Source organism: Camarhynchus parvulus, chromosome 2 (genome assembly GCF_901933205.1).
Source record: "Camarhynchus parvulus chromosome 2, STF_HiC, whole genome shotgun sequence".
NCBI lineage: Eukaryota > Metazoa > Chordata > Aves > Passeriformes > Thraupidae > Camarhynchus > Camarhynchus parvulus.
In genome coordinates, this window is record NC_044572.1 from 62205445 (window position 1) to 62225426 (window position 19982).

The 19982-nt window shown below is 45.0% G+C and overlaps 2 protein-coding genes across 5 annotated transcripts in view; both read left to right on the forward strand.

The window, feature by feature from the left end:
* The window catches only part of KIF13A (kinesin family member 13A), a 104785-nt gene extending 96860 nt beyond the window's left edge, over positions 1 to 7925 (forward strand). The window contains exons 38-39 of one of the 2 annotated variants that reach the window (XM_030944143.1): positions 4138 to 5233; positions 6086 to 7925. In XM_030944143.1, the coding sequence (XP_030800003.1) occupies positions 4138 to 5233; positions 6086 to 6372 (1383 nt within the window). In that variant the 3' untranslated portion in view covers positions 6373 to 7925. The remainder of the gene's footprint in view (positions 1 to 4137; positions 5234 to 6085) is intronic. The other variant, XM_030944144.1, reaches the window with a different exon arrangement.
* Positions 7926 to 10013: 2088 nt separating this feature from the next.
* SIRT5 (sirtuin 5) lies at positions 10014 to 19955 on the forward strand. 3 transcript variants are annotated; one of them, XM_030965426.1, is made up of 9 exons: positions 10014 to 10092; positions 10622 to 10760; positions 12815 to 12948; positions 14452 to 14677; positions 16201 to 16288; positions 16672 to 16725; positions 17896 to 18019; positions 19290 to 19405; positions 19752 to 19953. In XM_030965426.1, the coding sequence occupies exons 2-9, from the start codon at positions 10646 to 10648 to the stop codon at positions 19825 to 19827; spliced, it is 933 nt and encodes a 310-aa protein (XP_030821286.1). In that variant the 5' UTR covers positions 10014 to 10092; positions 10622 to 10645; the 3' UTR covers positions 19828 to 19953. The 3 variants fall into 3 exon arrangements, with proteins under 3 accessions (XP_030821286.1, XP_030821277.1, XP_030821269.1); XM_030965417.1 differs by lacking the exon at positions 10014 to 10092 and adding an exon at positions 10158 to 10386 and having other exon boundaries at positions 19752 to 19952; XM_030965409.1 differs by lacking the exon at positions 10014 to 10092 and adding an exon at positions 10251 to 10386 and having other exon boundaries at positions 19338 to 19405; positions 19752 to 19955.
* Positions 19956 to 19982: the final 27 nt, after the last annotated feature.

Below are 19982 nucleotides of genomic sequence, written 5' to 3' on the forward strand. Positions count from 1 at the left end.
AGCTAGGAAAGGGCAACATCCTGCCACTAGGCTTTGCCAGCTAGAAGGGAACTAATTCACTGAACACTGTAAACCTGCTGTAGCCAACAGGACCATAGAAAGAGGTGTTCTTTCACTTCTCAGCTGCTTGACTCCTACTGACTTCTTCCTTGTATCAACACAGCTTTTTGTTTGGTTGCATAGGAACTCAGATCAAGGGAACTGATCCACCCAGCTGATGGCTTGACTATCGTGGAGTTTTTCATTTGGATCTATTCCTCTGTCTGATGGCTTTTTAGACCCTTGAGGGTCCTGGGGAGACAGGCAAGAAGGAGCAGCTGCTAGTGGGGAGGAGGTTGACAAAGCTACTCTGTCTAGCCCAGGTAGCCTAGGGTGTTGTGTTTAGCAAGTGATGCTTCTGGGGGTTTTATTGCTTTAGGAAAGAAGCCTTTGTGGGATGTATGCTTCCCAGGCTACCCCGTTTTTCAGAGCTGCAGTGAGTCCTATATTTTAACTAGGCTGAAGTATTCCAATATTCAAAACACATCTGCCAAAGGAAGGGGGGTAAATAAAGCAGTTAACAAAAAGTATTTTTTATTCAGTTGGCCTGAAATAGAGCATTCAACCTGGAATTTGAGAGAGTACTTACACATGCTTGATATTGCAGCTGTATCCAAACAGCATGATATATATAGGGGCATGTTCTGTATAATATAGGAATACAGTGACTTATGTTAAGGTCAGATTAAATGTTTTCATATTAAGTGTATTTAAATACTGCCACTAATTAACACGTTTAAGAGAGGGTTTGCTGAGAGGAAGCCCTTCTAGCAGGCAATAAAAATTGAGGCACCTGTGGTGCAACCACTAGATAAGTATTACTGATTTTTAAATTAGTAAAATGGGAACTAACTTGTTGAGGTTACTCAAGAGGTGTAATTTAGGGATTTGAAAATGCAGATGCAAAACAGGTGTAGGGAAGCTGCTCTGTGCTCTTGCTTATTTTGCTTCTTTACTGCTAGAACTTGATGTATAGCCTTGTCTTGTTAGTTCTTGCTGTCGTGGTCTTTCTGTTACCAGTTCTTAAATCTGCTTTTCATTATACTCATTCAGTTACATCCCAGGGAAGTTGCTGAAATTTCTTGATCAGTTTTTCAAAGATTTTATCTTTATTTATACCAATAGCATGAGCTGTACAAGGCACCTTCTTTCGTTTTTTCCCCCCATCTCACATCCACATAAATTTGAAAAACTCTGGAATTGCTTTTTTTCTGGAATTTCCCAATCAGAAAACTTAAGATGAGCTCTGAAAGGAAATATGTCTTGTCCCCACCAGGGGCATCTTTTTGTTTGTCACAAGGTGATGTCTCCTCACCTATTCACAGCATTCTTCATAGCCCATATTCTAGTAAGAGGTCTGGTTCTCTGTAGCTGAGCTTTTGTACTTATGCTGACAGATAATCCTGAAATGGCACATGACTGTCACTGTGGTTACTTGTTTGGCCTTTCCTCATCACTCACCAATGTCTGTATGTCTGTAGAGCCATTTCTCAGTTACAGCCTCTTATCCAGTCTGATTCTGAACAGGGACACCACCAAGGTGGAGCTTTTTCAGTCAAATGAGGAATCTTGCAAGTTTCAAACGAGACACAAAGAACTCTTATAAAAGTACGTTTTGATCTCAAGGGGACATTTAGCTATTATCAACTAGAAATACTTTCTTAATTAACTGTTTATTAGTTTGGAGTTCATATATAATCTTCAACTTTATAAAGTATATTTTATAAACTCTTAGTTTTTAATGTTTTAAAAAAACCAAACCCTAATTATAAGGTTCAGCATAGAACAAAACTTAGTTTTGCACAAATAAAATTGGTAAAAGAGAAGAAGTAAGCAGAATTATTGAGAAAACATCCCTCAGAGATGAGCAACTGGTATCCTGCAATATGCAAAAAAGATGCTTTGCATAAGGCTTTAGTGGTTGGAAGGATATTTGTAGTCTCAATAAAGCAGGTATTAATTTTTTCCTTTACTTCTAAGGGAGCTGTGGATTTCAGATGTAAGTAGCAAGATTTTCAACAGTATAAATAATACTCAGTAGTTTTACATGGCATTTTATAACACTATTGCTCCTCTTCAGAGACATAAATAATTGCAAATGAAAGCCTTCGTCCAGATTCTGTATAAGAAATACTCTGGAAGAGTGCCATGAAAGTTAGAAAGCAAAGGATACCAAGCCTTTACTTGATCAAATATTAATAATCTGAAATGTGGTTGGATTTGTCAGATATACTTAGACAAGTAGAGACATCCTGTTGAGATACTGAAAGCTGTGCCAACAAAAAATTAATATTATTGAAAATCTTGAGTCATCTTAAGAGGCCATTTTGCATGGGCAATGCTGAATTATATTTGCTATGAGTTTGAACTTGCTAAGAATGGACATGAGACCTTGTTACAGATAAGGGCCATCTGACAAATGGGGAGAGGCTGGAATATCTGGAGCTGTTCAGCCTTAAAGAGACCAGTCACAGGAGCATCTTATCAATATATAAAAACACCCGATGGGCCAAGGCAGACTCTTCTCAGCAGTGTCCAGTGACAGGACATGAGGCAAATCAAAACACATGAGATTCCATCTGACCACAAGATGGAAGAAGAAAGCACTTTGTCTACTGTGAGAGGGGTCAAACACTGGAATGAGTTGTGCAGGAAGGTTGTAGAGATCTCACAACTCACCCAATTGGACACTGTCTTGGACAACCTGCTCTGGCTGACCCAGCTTGAGCAGAGGAGATTGGGCTAATTGACCTCAAGAGGTGCCTTCCAATCCAAACAATTCTGTGATTATTCTGACATGGGCAAATTGAGCAAATCTGTTTCCTGTGTGGGCATTGGAAGTTTTATTATACAATGTTATTTGAGCAGTCTTGGCTACTTTAAAGTGAGGAAACATTTTCAAGAGGATGTTTAAACTGATGTGTTGGTACTCTGTGGTCGTCTGGTTAACTTTTCTGCTTTTCCTTTTACATTGGTGAATCACAGCAGGTGTCTGAAAGCATCCAGGTACTTCAGATATCACACAGGATCTGCCTTGATCAGAATTTGAAATCTGTGATGCAGATAAAGGAACTGAGAAACAATGGGTGCTACAGTTTCTTTAAAGGACTTCAGCATTTTTAATTTTTCCTAAAATACAATTATTTCTAGTAGAAATTTCCTGTAAACTAACCATTTTTACTATATATGTGTGTGTATATATACACCTATATTTATACCTGCATATATATGTGTAAATGAAGACTTTTATATATATAATGAAGGAAGTACTTAAAAAAGCACCCATGTAGAGTCCTGCCTGCAATATTTTATCCTGGCGGAGCAGCCCTACCATGTTGCCAGAGTCTTTCTCAGATTCATCTTTACAGACTAAAGTTCTCAGCTTCATATGGACTCTGAAAGCCACATCTGGTCTGGTCATGGTGCATCCCCACACATCAGGGAGGCACGTCCAAGTTCTGCTAGGGTGATTGCTGTCACATATTTCCCTCCAAACACGTACATGTCTGCATACAAATGCTTCCTTGAAGATTTGCTGTAATATTTGATCTTTTTGCTTGTATATTCAAACATCCTGAACATGTTCAGCTGTGATAGCCAGGGTAAGCAAAATTATTTAGCCTTGCTGATATCAGGTTAATAGAAAATCCCACTATGCAAAGTTTTTTATAATCCCAAAGTTTTTAATAACCTGTATTGCAGGTTATTAAAGTAGCAGGAACTCTTTAAGGCCTTTACCATTCATATTTGTGTTTGTCTTGTTAGGTAGTGAATTAACTCTATAAAATACCTTCAGTAGGTTTAATTAGTCTAAATCATGGGGGAAAAAGTTTGTGTATGAAAATATGTAACTTTCCTTTTATTTGTTTATATTTTCTGAACTATTTAGAATTTATTTTCTAAAAATTGAATAGCTCCGTGTAGATAGGATATATTCCCAGCAGCTCTTTTCAATGGTGTCTTCCATTCTTCAGAATAAAGAATATTACACGTACATATTTCTCCATGCTCAGAAAGGAAAAAATCAAGGATGGTTGGTTTATTTTGGAAACCTCACTGTCACAGGTTCCTAATCCTAATTCCTCTTCTCATTTGCAGGACTCTGAGGAGGAAGACAGTGAGTTGGAGGCCATTAATAAGAAACTGATAAGTCCACAAAGTTTTCAAAATTTCCGGCCTTATGTACCGGAGGAGTTTGCTGACTTCAGTATTTACAATGCCAGCCTGGAGAACAGGGAGTGGTTTTCCTCTAAATCAGACTTCATGAGCTCACGTGTTCTTGAGAAAGAGGTGTCCCGCAGCCCCACCACTAGCAGCATCACTAGTGGCTACTTTTCCCACAGTGCCTCTAATGCCACCCTGTCTGACATGCTTGTTCCCTGTAGTGATAGCACAGACCAGCTAGCCAGTCACTCCAAGGAGCTGGACTCTAGTGATCCCTTGGGATCATCCCTTGCACATGATTTAAGATCTTCCTTAAACAAGGAATGTCGAGAGTCAGAAAAGGAGTTAGCGAGAGAGAAGTTACCTGTGGTACCACTGAAAGAAAACAGTGCCTTAACAGAGCAAGTACCACTGTCACTCAGTGCCACTGACAGAGACTCTCAGCAGTTACCCAGAGCTGGATCCCTCTCAGCCCTAAGTTCCTTGGATGGGAAAAACACCATCGAATTTTCAGCACGTGAGGTGACAGTGGAGCACACAATGGACATTTTGGAAGATCACTCCTTTACTGAGTTCATGGGCGTTGAAGATGGGAAGGACTTTGACCATTCAGCAGCTCCACAGTCGTGTTCCCTTCTGTCCTCTAACAGAGCGAGTGCCTCGGAGTCACCCCGGGGCCCTGGCGAGGGGCAGAGTCCGTGCCTGGGCCAGCAGAGCTCTGCAGCAGCAGGTGACAGCTGGCTTGTGGATGCTGTGGAGAGCCCTTTTTGTTCTGGACTGCTGAAAGACACTTCAGAGCCTGAGACTTATCCTGACACTTCCATGGACGATTTTATTACGAAGGACCACTTGGATGGTTCTGACTGTGAAGAAGGTGCTTCTGCAGATCCAGCCCACATCTTGCCCAGCTGGGTGGCCGTGGGTGAGCAAGTCTGTGTTGGAAGTAATAAGATGGGCACAGTGAGATATGTTGGAACGGTGGACTTTTCAGCTGGAATCTGGGTTGGCGTTGAACTCAATGTTCAGCTGGGTAAGACTAAATGTGTTCTGGGTTATCTATGCAGCTAGTGTGATCAATTTTTAAAGCCACAGTACAATCATTCTGTCCAGTTCAGTCCTGGGAAGTACTTCCCATTTCCTGAAGCTTGGTATCTAATACACCCAATCATCAGCTTTCTGGTTATAGGGATGCTCTGATCCACTTTTAACTGTCTGAAAGCCCTGCTTTTGCATGTTGTGGTAGTTCCCCATTGGTACCCATCTGTTTTTACAGGTCAGAGAAACAAGCAAAACCTAAAGGTAACATATTATTTTTAAATCATTGCGTACGCATTCATGAACATTATTAACAGTGTGCATCACTTGTCAGATAGGTTTGGTGTCAGTGACTTTTAGAGATGTATTGTTGTTTTCCACCAGGGAAAGATGAATTCCAGAGCACAGGTTTTCTGTTACTTCAGAGGGGTTGGAAAAAGTCAGTGCTCTGCAAGTGTAAAGAAATTTCTATAGGAATGCTTCAGGTAATTTAAAAATATGTTTTTAGTAGTTTAACAGATCAGAAGTTTGTCTGCAGCTAAATTTTAAGCTTTGCAAGCAATTGGTTTTGAGGACAGTTTATTTTGCAAAATGAACACAAGCTTGGCTTTTTAAACTGTTAGTTAACAAAGCAATATTTTAGAAAATCATCTTTTTGGTCACATTTTAAGCCCTCCTTTCCAAGTTTTATTCTCCCTAGTGTATGGCGAGCATCTGGCTCTGTCACTCAGCAGGAACAATCTTGACTATTTGACAGATAACCAAAGCTATTCACACTTCAGCGCCTCAATTGTATGTGCTAATGGCAGCACCAGCATTTAATCCTGTGCATTTCTTTCCATTGAAGGGAAGCACGATGGAATTGTGAAAGGCAGAGAGTACTTCCACTGCAAACCACGGCACGGGGTTTTCGTTCGTCCCGGGCGCCTCAGCAAAGCGCCAGCTCCCGCAAGGAAATGGAATAGCACTTCCCGGTCTCAGGCATCTTCCACTTCAGAGAAGCGGAAGAGTTCTGTGCTTCAAGTCTCATCAGTCACTCCCAAGACAGGAGGAGATGTCCTCTGCCATTCAGGAGATGCAGCAGCTTCTGCTTTTTCTAGAAAACACGAAAACAGGAAATCTTGGATTAACTAAACCGCAGTATTTTTGCACTTACTACACGCATCACTGTGTAGAAAACTCTACGGATTTTTGAAGCTATTGTACATTTTAACCTGTCCATATGGAATGTGTATTCTCTAGAGTCCTTGACTTAATGCTCTAATTTTTTATAAATAATATATATATTATATATATATGAATGTGTATCTATAGTTTGTCTGCCAGTGGGCAGATACGGCTGCACACTAAAACACAGTTAAAGCTGATTGTAGATAACTGAGGTACTGGACTATTTGTTACGCAACAGCTTGGGAGATATATTTTAAACAACAAAAGATATTTTATTGAGGAAAAACCAGGATGTGAATCCGTATTCTTTAAAAAAAAACCCAACCACTGTTCTTAATTACCAAAGAACTTGTTTTAGACTGACATATTTGCTGTTTATATCTTTCTATTGTAAATGTTTTAACTGGTAACTTGGTGCCATGTTCCTTTCAGTCACTGGGCACCGTGCAGCCTTCCGTGTTTAAGCACACTGAAATATCCAACTGCTTCATATGTTTTGTCTTCCTTGAGGCCTGCCACTGTGCTGACTTGGCATGGGAATGACTGACAATGCCTGAAGCTATGAGTCTGGCATTTCACATGTTAGCAAAAGCCAGCTGGGCAGTTTGACTGCAGAAACAGTATTACTGCAAGGGTGTGAGAGGACAACATTCTGGGTTTTTTAGGGGGTTTTGGGTTTTTTGGGTGTGGGGTGGGGAGAAATGGGAAATAAAGAAGCAGTAAATGGATCATGACTGCAAACTTTGCACTTGTTACTTGCTGGTTTATTATCAAGATGAAATAGAACCTGCTAAAGTACTTTTAATCTGTAAAGTTTATTTTAATAATGGGAATGATGGAGGGATTTATGTCTGGTGCTCATGGATTCCTAAGAAGGTTGTTCCACATGTAGATACTGTAGATGCCTGTACAAGCGTTCTGGATATTTGTAAAGCAACATGGTAAAAAATGAGTGAAGTGAATGGCCTGCTGTATCTTTTCTTTGTTCCTTAGCAAGTGAATGATTGAGATACCTGGGACCTTACTGAAAAGCTGCTGTTCTTTCTTTGATTGTTGTGTACAGTAAGCGGACTCTCGTATTTTACTATTTACTGTAAAGAACTGTAATTTATATACTGCCATACTGTATTTAATTGGTGCAGACCTGTTGTGTGTTAGAATACAGACTGTTTACTTGGGATTTAAAAAAAAATGTTTTCCTTGTGTTTGGTACAATTAGGCTTCATGCTGAAAGAGGGAGCTGTTTCTAGCTGGTGCTGCTCAGATGCAAAGGACTTGGTAAAAATGCTGAAGGATAGCGTGGTTGGAATGGACGATATGAACCCATCTTACCACTGAGCCTCAGAGGAGAATAGCAGCCCCTGTGGATACACATTCCTCACCTTCTGCTTTCCCCATCCCTCTCAGGAGAGGGAGCAGCACCAGGAAACTCCTGCCAGAGAACAGAATCCTGTGGGTCAAGGGGAGATGGGACAAATTCCTAGAAGACAGACAAGAGAGGATCATTGCTAAATATATAAAGGCCTCAGCTGCTGGCAGCTGGGAGGGCAATGTGCTGGAGGAGGCAGTGAAAGGAGGGGCTGTGAAGTGCAGTGCACTGGCCCTTGCCATGGCTTTTGTCCCTTCTAAGACAGCAGGATTCTTAAGTGTTAATTGATTTTGAAATGTGTGTCTTTGCAGAACAGTTCATGCTTCTCGTGTCCACAGTGAGTTGCTCTCACTGCATTAATGACATTGCTGCTGGAGGAAACTACTGTAGTAGAAAAAGATTTTATGCAGAATTATTTTATCGGGCACAGATGATTGTGGAACACTGCCAAGTATCAATGCCAAACACCCCAATGTCTTGAAGTTAAGTTTAGATGTCACTTTAATATTTTTAAAAACATTTTAGGAAATTTACTTACACATTGGCATTAACATATTTGTCCAGGACCAGTACAAATAATTTTGGAAATAAATGTGGCCATTTTCCTATGGCACACATTCAGTAGTTACACCAGGTTAGCATCAGCCAGCATCAGCTGGGCTCTTCATTGTTTCAGACCACTGAGAATACAGACTGCATGATTGATTGCTTCAGAAACACTGGGATAATTGTGCTCTTGGAGTAGGCAATCTGTATATGCCAAAGAGACCAAAGCAAGCCAACCTTGTGTCCTTCTGTACCCATTTCACATAACCTATGCCATTGTGAGTTCTGTTGTTATTAAAAGACCTGTACTTCTGCAAACCTTGCACGTTTACATGGCCTGCCCTGGGCTGATGTAAAGTTAGAAGGAGCACAGCTAGTGGGTACAATGATGTGATAGGATAGATGAAAGCTCTTTGGTTGATGTGCTCCTCAAAACTCTAGTACATAAACAGAAACATTTTTTTCCTGATAGCAATGTTAGACTAAGATTTTGCTGTTTTGAACTTTAGATTCAAAGTGGAAGAAATTTGTGGTGATAGTGCAACTGTGAATTGCTTTTTTTCTTTTTAATATTAACTAGCAGCTGCCTAATAAGCACAGTGTACAGTCTGTAGCAAGATCTCAATTTAAAAAAAACTAAACACCAATCATCTTACTGAATAACGTTATGCAGAGCCAATCCCTCATTCAACAAACCTGCCATCCTGTTTTCCCAGTCTGCACAGAATTAATGGATTTTGACATCAGGGTCATTAGAATGCTAAGTAAGATCATGCTGGCCTTCACCTCGTTTTCTGAGTGTATGATGAGCTGTTTTTTCGAGCGCGCTTGCCTTTATGGAGACACGGAGTGCTCAGGGAACAGCTGTGACAGCCCAGCAAGCACCAGCACAAGCGTTTAGTCAGCACCAGTGACTAACAACACCATTCCCCCACCAAAGGCTTCCTTCGAGTTTGCAGCTGGAGGCAGCGTACGGAGTGCTGGTACTCTGTAAACAATAACAAGTGCTATGGAGCAGTGTAATGAGGGAAAGGTCGGCTGCCAGCCCCTGGGAGCAGCTCTGGCTGTTCCCTCCCGTGCCCTCGGGTGAACTCGCTCAGGTAACTCGTCTGTGCCTACAGGAGTGGGAGACGGGAGCTGCCCCGGGGCTGGACAGGCTGCTGGTGGACTTGAAAGGGACTTGCCTTTCAGCCTTTCCCCTGTTTGGGTGCATGTTTGGGGGGCCTCTTCACCTGCTTAGCTGGTAATTTACAGAATCCAAAGGGGGTGTGGGGTGTGGAATGTGTCAAAACCTCTGACTGAAAAGGACCGTAATGATTTAAGGTTGTTGGGGAAGGGCGGAGAGGAGGCGGCTGGATGAGAGCAGGCGCTGCCCTTCTTTATGCAGCAAAACATGCTAAAACCAGCGTTTCTCATTAAAAAAAATTAAAAATGAGTAGTGCTGTCCAAGTGCAGCGGAGTTTTCATCCATGAACGCGTAAACTGCGAACACCCGAGGGTGGATCGCAGAGAGGGATGACGCTAGAAAGCCATCCAGCTTTCCTGACCTATTTGCGTCTCATTCCAGCTGATACGTGCGCGCTCCACAGGGCGCAGGGACAGCGCAGCGCCGGGAAGCGGCTCACGGCTGCCTCCAGTGCATCCATCCAAGCCTCCATGCCGCCTTAACCCCGCGGCCCCTTCCCCGCGGGAGGGCGGAGCGGCGCAGCGCGGGGCGGGACGTGCGGCACCGCACGGCTCGGCCTCGGCCGCCGCCGCCGCCGCCCGGGGTGAGTCGCAGCGGGCGGGCCGCGAACTCGCGGCCCCGGGGCCGGCGTGAGGGCCCGGCAGCCACGAGGGCGGGGAGGCGGGTGGAGCCCCGGCCTGAGGGCCCGGCGGTCGTCGCCTCCCCCTCGCCGAGGCTCCGCCCGCCCGCGCTGTCCCCTTCGCCCTTCTGCGGGCCGGCGGAGGCACGTAGGCTCGCAGCCCGCCGCGGCTCCGTCGCTTGCTTTCCCCCCTTCTTCTTAAAATGCCGGCGGTCCTGGGAGCTGCCTCGGGTTAGCAGCGCAGTTCGGAAGCGTCGCGTAAGTTGAGTGTCGGCCGAAAGCGCTGCTCTGGAGCGGGGCTGATCTCCCCGGTTCTGAACAAAAGCGGTGATCCCGGCCCCAGGGTCTCGGAGCGGGGGTGGTTCCGTGTTCTGCAGGTGCAGGAGGAAGCCGTGACGAATGCTCGCACCTGGTTCTTTAAGGAGAGCCCCTGACAGGAAGGTGGCAGAAATACGCACCCTGGCTGGGCCGCTGATGTTTGATTTCTCCCCAGGTGAAACACTTCCGAGGGATCCTGATGTGTCTCTTTCAATCTACCGCTAGAAGGTTGGTTTCCCAAGTGCATTGTGGACTTAAGGCCTCGTCTTCAAAGAAACAGAAGTTTTGCTTGGAAATGGCCCGTCCCAGTTCAAGTAAGACGTGTATTTGTTTGCTTTAGCACCCCGGACAGGTTTTTAAGGTGGATTTGAAGTGCTAGAAGGTTTTGTGTGCTAGGTGAAATCCGTGGCTTAATTAAAAATGTTTAAAACAGTGTGAAGTTGCTTTATTTGTCCCCCAGAATAGTAAAATTACCTTTCTGTGTCTGTATTCTGTAGAGTTCCAAAAACCCCTTGCAGTCAGCATGGTTACAACATAAACACGTTTTTAATGTTTATAGTCTATGCACATAAGTATGCAATGGTTCATTGCATTTCCCTTTCATAATGCTAATGAGTAATAGAAGTAATTCCTCATTTCTTTGTACAAGACTGGGCCTTGAGCATTTGTAACAGTTCAGGAGCCCTGTTCAGGCTAACAGTTAAGGCTGACCTCTTTTCACCTGTTTGGGGATATTCTGGTTTTGTTTTTCAATTTGAGAATGTGCCTTAACTTGAAAACTGCGCACAGGTACTATAGCAACCCCCTAATGTCGGGTAGATGAGGCAAACTTGATTTTTCTGCTGCCTTGAGCATCAGCCTTTGGCTGCTGCCAGAGACCTGGTGCGTAGGGCTTTTGGCCTGAGCTTTACACATTCAGGGCTTGTGAGGTTTGGTTTGCAGCAGCAGGTGGGGCATCACAGTAGCAGCGTTCTCTGCCCAGTCCTGTGGCTCTGTGCTGTGGGTCTTGGGACCTCTCCAGTGGCTCTCCCTCCCTACAGGAACTTGCCTGCCTTTGGGTGGGCTTTTGTGTGTGTAGAGGGGAGAGGGGGTAGTTTTGGTTTTCATTTGAAAGATCACCTGGTAAATTGTGAGGATTAGGGTTGTGGTGAGCAGCTCAAAGTTCAGCTGGAGGCTGCTCACTCGTGGGATATTGTAGGAGCCCGGACTGAGGCCAGTGTTGTTTAAGAGCTTCATTAATAACCTGGACAATGGACCAGAGTGTATCCTTGGCAAGTTTCCATATAATACAAAGCTGGGAGGAGTAGTTGATACTCCAGAGGGTCCTGCCCCTGGGAATAAATAGCCCCAAGCACTAGGATGGGCTGGAGTGACCAGCTGGGCAGGAATGTCCCTGGGGATCCAGTGGGCGCCACCATGTTGGCCTTAAGCCAGTGATGAGGCCTTGTGGCAATGAAGGCTCTAGGGCATCTTCTCAATGCATAAAAACACCCCATGGTGTTTGTCAGCTGTGAGGGTGGTCAGACAAAGGATTGAATTGTTCAGGAAGGTTATGGAGATATCAAAAGCCACCCCACAGGACACTATCCAGGGCAGTCTGCTCTGGCTGACCCTGCTTAAGCAGAGGGGGTTGAACAAAACAATCTCCAAAGGTCCATTCCCACCTCAGCCATTTTGTGATTCTAACCTGTGTTGCTTTAAAAATCATATCTGAGATAAACTGCAAGAGATTTTTTTTTATCTGTCTGTAGCTAACCTGTTCCTTTTTAATCTTGTCTTGGCTCACATAAAAAGGCAAAGGAAATTTTCCATCTTTTTTCCAAATTACCATGCAGGGAAAAATGGTGGGAATAATACATTTAAAAATATAAAATACAGCTGCAAACTTAGAAAACAGGAAAAATGCCTCAAAAGAAAGTGCATTTTCCCAAATTACCTTAATTTTGAAGGTGATACTTTGTGGAAAAAAAAGTCCAGACAAAAACAACAACAAAACAAATGTATTTTTTTTTCATCTCAGGATCTTAAGTAACAATTAGGAAGCAAACTGTTCCTGGGTGGTGGTGCCAACAGTTGTTATTGGGGTAGCATCCAGTATGGGGTTTTAGTTAAAGGCGCTGCCTTTCCAGTATTGATTGTAATCACGTTTAGCACATGTTGCCCTACTGAGCCTGCTCAGACACATATTTGAGGATCTCCAGGAACCGCCCTTTAAATTCCAACATACAGAAGCTCGGGAGCCAGTAGGTATTCCAAAATTGAAGTCATGGGAGGTGTGTATGAAAGCCATTTCTGGATGTGTAAGTGTGGCCTCTTAGGTCAGGGTGTGAGTGCCTGAACAGCTCCTTGTTTCCCTGCCCTGGCACAGACATGGCTGATTTCCGAGAGGTGTTTGCCAAGGCCAAGCACATCGCCATCATCACCGGAGCCGGGGTCAGTGCCGAGAGCGGCGTCCCCACCTTCAGAGGGGCTGGAGGCTTCTGGAGAAAGTGGCAAGCCCAGGTAGGTGCTGGTGGCCCATGCCTGCACAGCCGTGCCTCTCTGTCCATCACGCAGGTGAGCATGGAGCGTCAGGAACAGATGGAGGAAGAGGGTGGAAGTTCTCCCATGGCAGTGCAGCAGGGACAGAGCTCTCCCTACAGCTGCCTCTGCAGCTCTTCTCTGTGCCCTTGGGGATCTGCTTCTGTCCTTCAGTTTATCAGTTGCTTGGAAAAAACAACATTCTTGCAGGCAGCTCTGGGTCTTTCAGCCATCCTTGTTTTCCTGCAGTTCAGCTGTTTGCTCATCTTTTGATACCCTCACTGTTTTCGCACCATGTGGGGCCTTTCCTATTTTAAACTCTTTAGTGTTTAAACCAAACCAAAATACCAAAGGAAGAACTGACGGTAGACTGGTTGTTTTCTTTTAATCTTGGTGTCTCATAAGACCCTTTAAAATGCTTTAGGACTTGTTTTATTTTGGGGCAGGTTCTTTAATTCTCCCACAGGCTGTCTCTCTTGCTGGAATGATCTTGCCAGCATTGGGAGCCACAGGGGTGGAAGAGGAGGTGGGAGCGGACACTGGGAGTACAGCTGAAGGCACCAACAATGTGAGCTCTGTGGGGCCTCATGAGTCTCATCCTGCTGGTGCTGCAGGTGTTTCAGCAGCTGTTCTGCTGTCAGTACCTGCTACCCCAAATGCTGCAATCACACCTGCTTTCTTTGTGGTTTTTAATTACAGCATTCCTAAAAGATCTGATGAAGCTAAAAAAGTGTCAGAGACATGACTTTTTGAAACTGGTTTGAATCTAAATATGAGTTTTTTGCTTTCAGTGACCATCAATTCAAATAAAGCATGTGTGTGTATAAATGTTTGGTCCTGCTGCACCAGAAACTTGCATTCAGTTTCTGTGTCAGTGGAATTGTGCACTGAGGTGCTGGACTGAGCTGCATCTTGTTTTTGAGAAAGAGAAGGCACAATTAGAGTTAGCATGAAAAGCAGCTTCAATTTTACCTGCATACAAAATACAAGACATTAGACTTTGGTTTTGACAATGGGTGTAATTTGGCTTGTGTTACACTTAAAGCAGAAAATAAATTCCTAGCAAAGGAAATACATTCACGTGATGCTGAGTTTTATGGCTGCCGTGGAAAAGAGTTGTGGGTGCAAAAAAAAGGGTGTGCACTGGAATATCTCATCTTGCTTTGTGCTAAGCTCCTAATAGTTTGGTAGGACAGCACAGAGTACAGCTGGAGTGTAGTGTAAACCCATGTACGCACACCATTTCTGTAAGTTATTTCCTCTTTTGATCTGACACTTTGACTTTTTACCATTTTAACTTGCATATTGACTTGTCACCCTTGTAAGGGCTGTGGAACAATATTCTTATCAACTGCATTTGGTTATAGATAATCTACTTTTGATGACCTTGTATTGCAGGCAGCAGTATAAATGGCAGAGCTCCAGCAGGCTTCATCTGGGGAAGAGATTCTTTCGTTGTAGGACGACCTGTTACATCTTTTGCAGGAGCTGGCTACTCCAGGGGCCTTTGCGCGAAACCCTTCCCGTGTGTGGGAATTCTACCACTACCGGCGGGAAGTGATGCTGAGCAAACATCCCAATCCAGCCCACATTGCCATTGCAGAGTGCGAGAAGCGTCTCAGCAAGCAAGGAAGGAGCGTTGTGGTCATCACTCAGAACATTGATGAGCTGCACAGGAAGGCAGGCACCAAGCACCTCTTAGAAATCCACGGTAGGAGTTGGCTCACATGTCTGCCACAGGCCAGGAAACCTGGGATCGGGAGTGGGAAGAAGGGAAAACAGGATAATTACAGAGAGAAAAGGTTTTTGTCTTTAAAATTACAATAATTTGCATAAATTTATTTACAGTGACACCCTGTTCTCTTTTGGAAGTTGTTTCAGGTACTTCGTAACCTCTCTTTATTCCTCACCTTTAGGATCACAGAATCTCATCTTTCTGTTTTTAATGGATTCTGACAGTACAAAGGAAAAGGTTCTCCCTTCTTGCTTGCACAGTTTTCCACAGATCCACTTGAATTCGTGTGGCTGTGACACCTGGGTGATTTCACTTAGAAAAGGGGAAAAGAATCCCCAGGGATTCCACTGTGTGGTAGGGGTGGTGTCAGACTGCCACCAGTAAAGGGTATGTTGGCAAGCCTGGCCTCACCAGCCCTGGTGCTTTCCCTCTGTCCTGTTCTCACTTGTGCACTTCTTGGCTACAGGAGGACAAAGGGACTGGAAACAATTGACATTCCCTTACCTTTCTTTCCTGTCGCCAGTGGCCCTCCCCCTCTCTTCCCTGTAGTCAGTGGTATTCCTTACTCTCACAAAGTGCCAGAGGAGCACATGGCAGGTGCAGCACCCTAGGGGTCAGCGGGGGTTTGGGGTCTGAGGAAATGTACAGGTGTGGAGAGGAAGAGGGTGTGGAAGCCCTTGGAGGTGACCCGACAGAATCACCATCTCTGGATGTGTTTAAAAAAAGACTGGACATGGTACTTGGTGCTATAGTCTAGTTGAGGTGTTAGGGCATAGGTTGGACTTGATGATCTTAGAGGTCTCTTCCAACCTCATTATTCTGTGATTCTGTGATTCTTCACTCCTCAGGCCCTGCCACAGGGTAGAAGTCTCCCAGGACAAAGACCCATCCTGGTCCTCCAGCACTGTGATGCTTTTTAACTTGCATAGCACTAAAGGTGTAAATGGGATTTCCCACCACCACTTTTGTGCTTTGGACACAGGAAACCTGCACAAGCTATTTTGCAGTTGTGGACCCAATGAAGTCTTGGCAAGAGTTTAATTTTGGTTATTTGTATTCCTTACAAAATGGACACAATTTTTAGCTCTTGGCTATATTGCACATCTCCGACGGCATGTTAGTAATGCAACAGAAGTTTTGGGGATGGAGTTTTGCATCAAACAAAATGGTGTTGACCAGCATATTTTTTTTTTTAAGAAAATGTTTTTGATGTAAGAGGAAAAGCAATAAACAGAAATCATCTCCCTCAGTGATACTTTAAATTATGATTTTCCTGCAAAACATGTTATGGGACTGTGTATTATTCATATCCTGAGGCAGAACAAGGTGACACAGTGGGACTGTCTTTGCTGTTGTGTTCCTGTTGTAAGTTACCTGCAAGGCACAGCCTTCAAGGTCTGTAAATAAAAGCTGCCCAGGATAAACATAACCATTTGCCTGCACAGCCACACCTCAGAGCCATTGCTTCATCCCTGATGTTTCCTCTTTGTGTGTTCCAGGTAGTTTATTTAAAACTCGGTGCACCAGCTGTGGAAACGTAGCTGCGAATTACAAGAGCCCGATCTGCCCCGCGTTGGCTGGGAAGGGGTAATCCATTCTTTCTTTCACCATTAAAAAAGGAAGTGAGCAGGGGGATGGGCCAGGCATACTCAAAGATTTTTTAGGACTTCTTTCCCTTTACATTTCACCAGACCTTTAGATAGTTACATAAATAGTTGTTGTGCCTTTGACAGTTTTGGCCAGCTTATTACAATTGCTCAGCTTCAGGATAATTCTGGACAAATTCCTGCCTGCCTCATGTATGGTATTTTAGGACTGTAGTAGGTGTTCAAGTTGGCTGAAGTGGCAGATTCTTTGATTGGAGGGTGTGCTTTAGAGAATATGAAGGTTTTTAGAGAATGTTAAGTTTTTATTAATCTATAAAATACATTTTGTACCGCTGAACATGTATTTCCATTTTGTAACTACAGGGCTCCAGATCCTGACACAGAAGATGCTGCCATTCCAGTTGAAGACCTTCCTCAGTATGTATGGATCACTTTGTTGGGCTGTTACCTCTTCATGCTTTGTGCATCTCAAAGCTTCATGTTACTGTTCATGTTGTTTTGGAAAGACATTCCACAGGAGACAAAGAACTCTGTGTAGGGGGATAGAATATAAGAAAATAGTGTAGAAAGTAATCTTACCCCTAAGGAGTTGCAGCTGGGCCAATTATTAAAGATTAGGAGCAGGCCTGACTTCAACAGGCCACAGCTGTAACCAGTGAGAAGAGTGCTATAAAAGAGTGGGGTGGTTGAAAACTGGAGTCAGTTGGCTACTCTGTGAAGAAGAAAGAGGCAGTGCTCTGAGGAGCTACTCACGAGAAACACCCAGAAGGTGTGAAACTTTTGCGATAGGAGATAACAGTATGGAACCCCTGCAATAAGATGACAACAGCTCTGGAACTCTGCCCCAGGAAACTGAGTATAAAGTTACAGGGGCATCAGACAAAGGAGTGTCTAGAAGTTACCGTGGTGCTAAAGGCATCACACATTTTTGTACTTGAGCACCAAGATGAAATATGGCCAAATTCCTGGGGTTTGTAGTAAGCAAAGTAGTAGGAGAATTGCAGCAAGAAAGTGAGTGCTACAGCAGTAAATGTTTTGTTACTTTGCAGGCGTCACCCACTGTTTTTCTGGAATACCATGGTGGGGTCCCCTCACAGGCACAGAATGTGCCATGATGCTTTTTTATGTTGCCTGAAGCTTTGCCTTAGCTAGTTGCAGATGGAAAAAGCCACCACATTTTTCATCTGATTCCTAAGGAAAAAGAGGCTAACAAGATGCTTCTGTCTTTTGGGTCATTTTCTCCTTAAAACCCTGTCAGCTAGTTTGTTAAAGCTGATGGAGGCTGAGTTTTAACTTTCATGCATTTCAGGAGCTGAGTAAGGGGAAGACACAATTAAGTATCTGTGCTGAACAACTGTTCAGCACCCCCTTCCTTGGGATCATGCAGTACATGTGTACTTCCAGCACATGTGTAGCATGGAATGATCTGCCTTCTGTCCAGCATGTGGTAGAGGAGGGTGTGGGGAGGGCTGTGAAGGAGGAGAGAGGATGATGGCAGGTAAGACCTGCCCAGGTGAGAATGCGATCTGCTTTGCCACTCTGCAGCCTGAAGAGCTGCTGACCTGTCCCTCTGTGGTGTCTGAGCAGGTGTGAGGAGGACGGCTGCAATGGGCTCCTGCGGCCCCACGTGGTATGGTTTGGGGAAGCCCTGGATCCTGGCGTGCTCACGGCGGTGGAGAAGGAGCTGGATATTTGTGACCTCTGCTTGGTCGTGAGTGGCGCTTTCCTTACCTGTCCTCTGAACTGGCAGGGAGGCCACGCTAGGGACGTGGCAACTCCTGGGAAAAGCAGATGCATCTGTGCTTCCCTGAGGGAACTGAAAGCCCCAGAGGGCTTCTCTGGTGTCCGGTGCAAAACATTAAAAGACCTTTCATTAAACTGTACACAGACTACTCAGAAGTCAAGTACACAGGGGTTAGAGATTAGACAATGCTGTTTGGCTGCTGAATTTCACTCCTCTGCTCTGCTCTGGTGAGACCCCATCTGGAACACTGTGGACAGTTCTGGTGCCCCCAGCATAAGGACATGGAATTGTTGGAGCAAGTCCAGAGGAGAGCCACAAAGTTGATAGAGGCACTGGAGCACCTTCCCTATGAAGAGAGGCTGAGAGAGTGGGGCTGTTCAGCCTGGAGAAGGGAAGGCTCTTGGGAGACTTAAGAGTGGCCTTCCAGTCCTGAAAGAGGCCTGCAAGGAAGCCAGAGAGGGACTCTTCATCAGGAACAAGGGGTGATGGCTTTTAACTGTAAGAGAGTGGCTTTAGATTACATACAGGGAGAAATTCTTTACTGTGAGGGTGGCGAGGCACTGGAACAGGGTGCTCAGAGAAGCTGTGGGCGCCCCATCTCTGGAAGCGTTCAAGGCCGGGTTGGATGGGGCTCTGAGCAACCTGGGCTACTAGAAGGTGTCCCTGCCCATGGCAGACGGGTTGGAACTAGATGATCTTTAAGGTCTCTTCCAATCCAAACTGTTATATTGTTCTAATTTCTCAAACAGTAAAAAATACGATTATTTTCATACTCAGTTTGAAAAGGAAGTAAGTTATAATGTGCTGCTTTTTTGCAAGGTGGTTTGCATGCCATGTAGGTTTCAGATCCCTAACCAAAATACTTGGTTAGAGTGTTGTCTGCCATTTACAGGATGATCTCAAGTAACAGAAGGAAAGTTTTGTTGGGTTATTATTTTTCTGTGAAGACAAAGTGTGCCATTTTGTTTCTGGGATTTTTTTTCCCATATACAGTTACAAATGGGTTTCTTTGGGCTGCATCAGAGAAACAATTCCTAATTGCTATGCTAAATTAAATACATCTGTTACCTCTGCAGTGACACTAATCAGATACTGATTCGGTTTCATTTCTGTAGGCATCTCCTAGGCTTCAGTGCACGTACAGTTGTGAGAATGGCCCTCACCTCGGGGCTGAGTTGGTTTGGTCTGTTTGAGTGCTGTGCTACTATTCTTGTGACTTCTGTCCCACTGCCCGCAGGTCGGGACCTCGTCCGTGGTGTATCCTGCAGCCATGTTCGCCCCGCAGGTCTCGGCCAGAGGAGTCCCGGTCGCGGAGTTCAACATGGAAACCACTCCTGCCACCAACAGGTTCAGGTAACGCCGCTCAGGCAACAGCCTTCAGTCCCCTCCTTCCTGCCCCTTGGTCCAGCTGCCAAAACGCTGGGTTTAGACAAATACATCTCGTTTGCCCCCCGGCCTTATGAAATATTAAGTTTCTGTTAAAAAGTAAGAAAAGAGGATTCTTCCTCCATGGTGGAATTTTCACTGGAAACACATACCGTATTATTTAAAGGGTGAGGCTGAAGTCTGTCCCTACGCCCCACAAGGCCTAAACCCCTCTCTCCTCCTCGTCCCTCCCGTGCCTCCGCCAGACTCGCCAGGTAAAGCAGCGGGACGCGCCGGAGCCTGCCCGCGCCCTAAACCTGCCGCTTCCTTCCAGGTTCCACTTCCCGGGCCCCTGCGGGACCACGCTGCCGCCGGCGCTGGCGCGACACGAGACGGAGATCATCTCCTGAGACCTGGGATCATCTCCGGAGCCCTGGGATCATCCCCGGAGTGCCGGGAGCGGCCGGGGCCCAGCGTGGGGCGGGCGGGCCGGAGGCGGCGGCGGGACTCGTCCGCACGGCAATAAAGGCGGGGCGGCGGGGCCACCTCCGGTGTGCTGTATTGT

Coding starts and splice junctions, on each gene's coding strand:
- SIRT5 (XM_030965426.1), top strand. CDS start 10,646: ATGTGTCTCTTTCAATCTACCGCTAGAAGGTTGGTTTCCCAAGTGCAT. Junction 18,020..19,289: donor TTTGTGACCTCTGCTTGGTC/GTGAGTGGCGCT, acceptor CACTGCCCGCAG/GTCGGGACCTCGTCCGTGGT. Junction 19,406..19,751: donor CCTGCCACCAACAGGTTCAG/GTAACGCCGCTC, acceptor GCTTCCTTCCAG/GTTCCACTTCCCGGGCCCCT.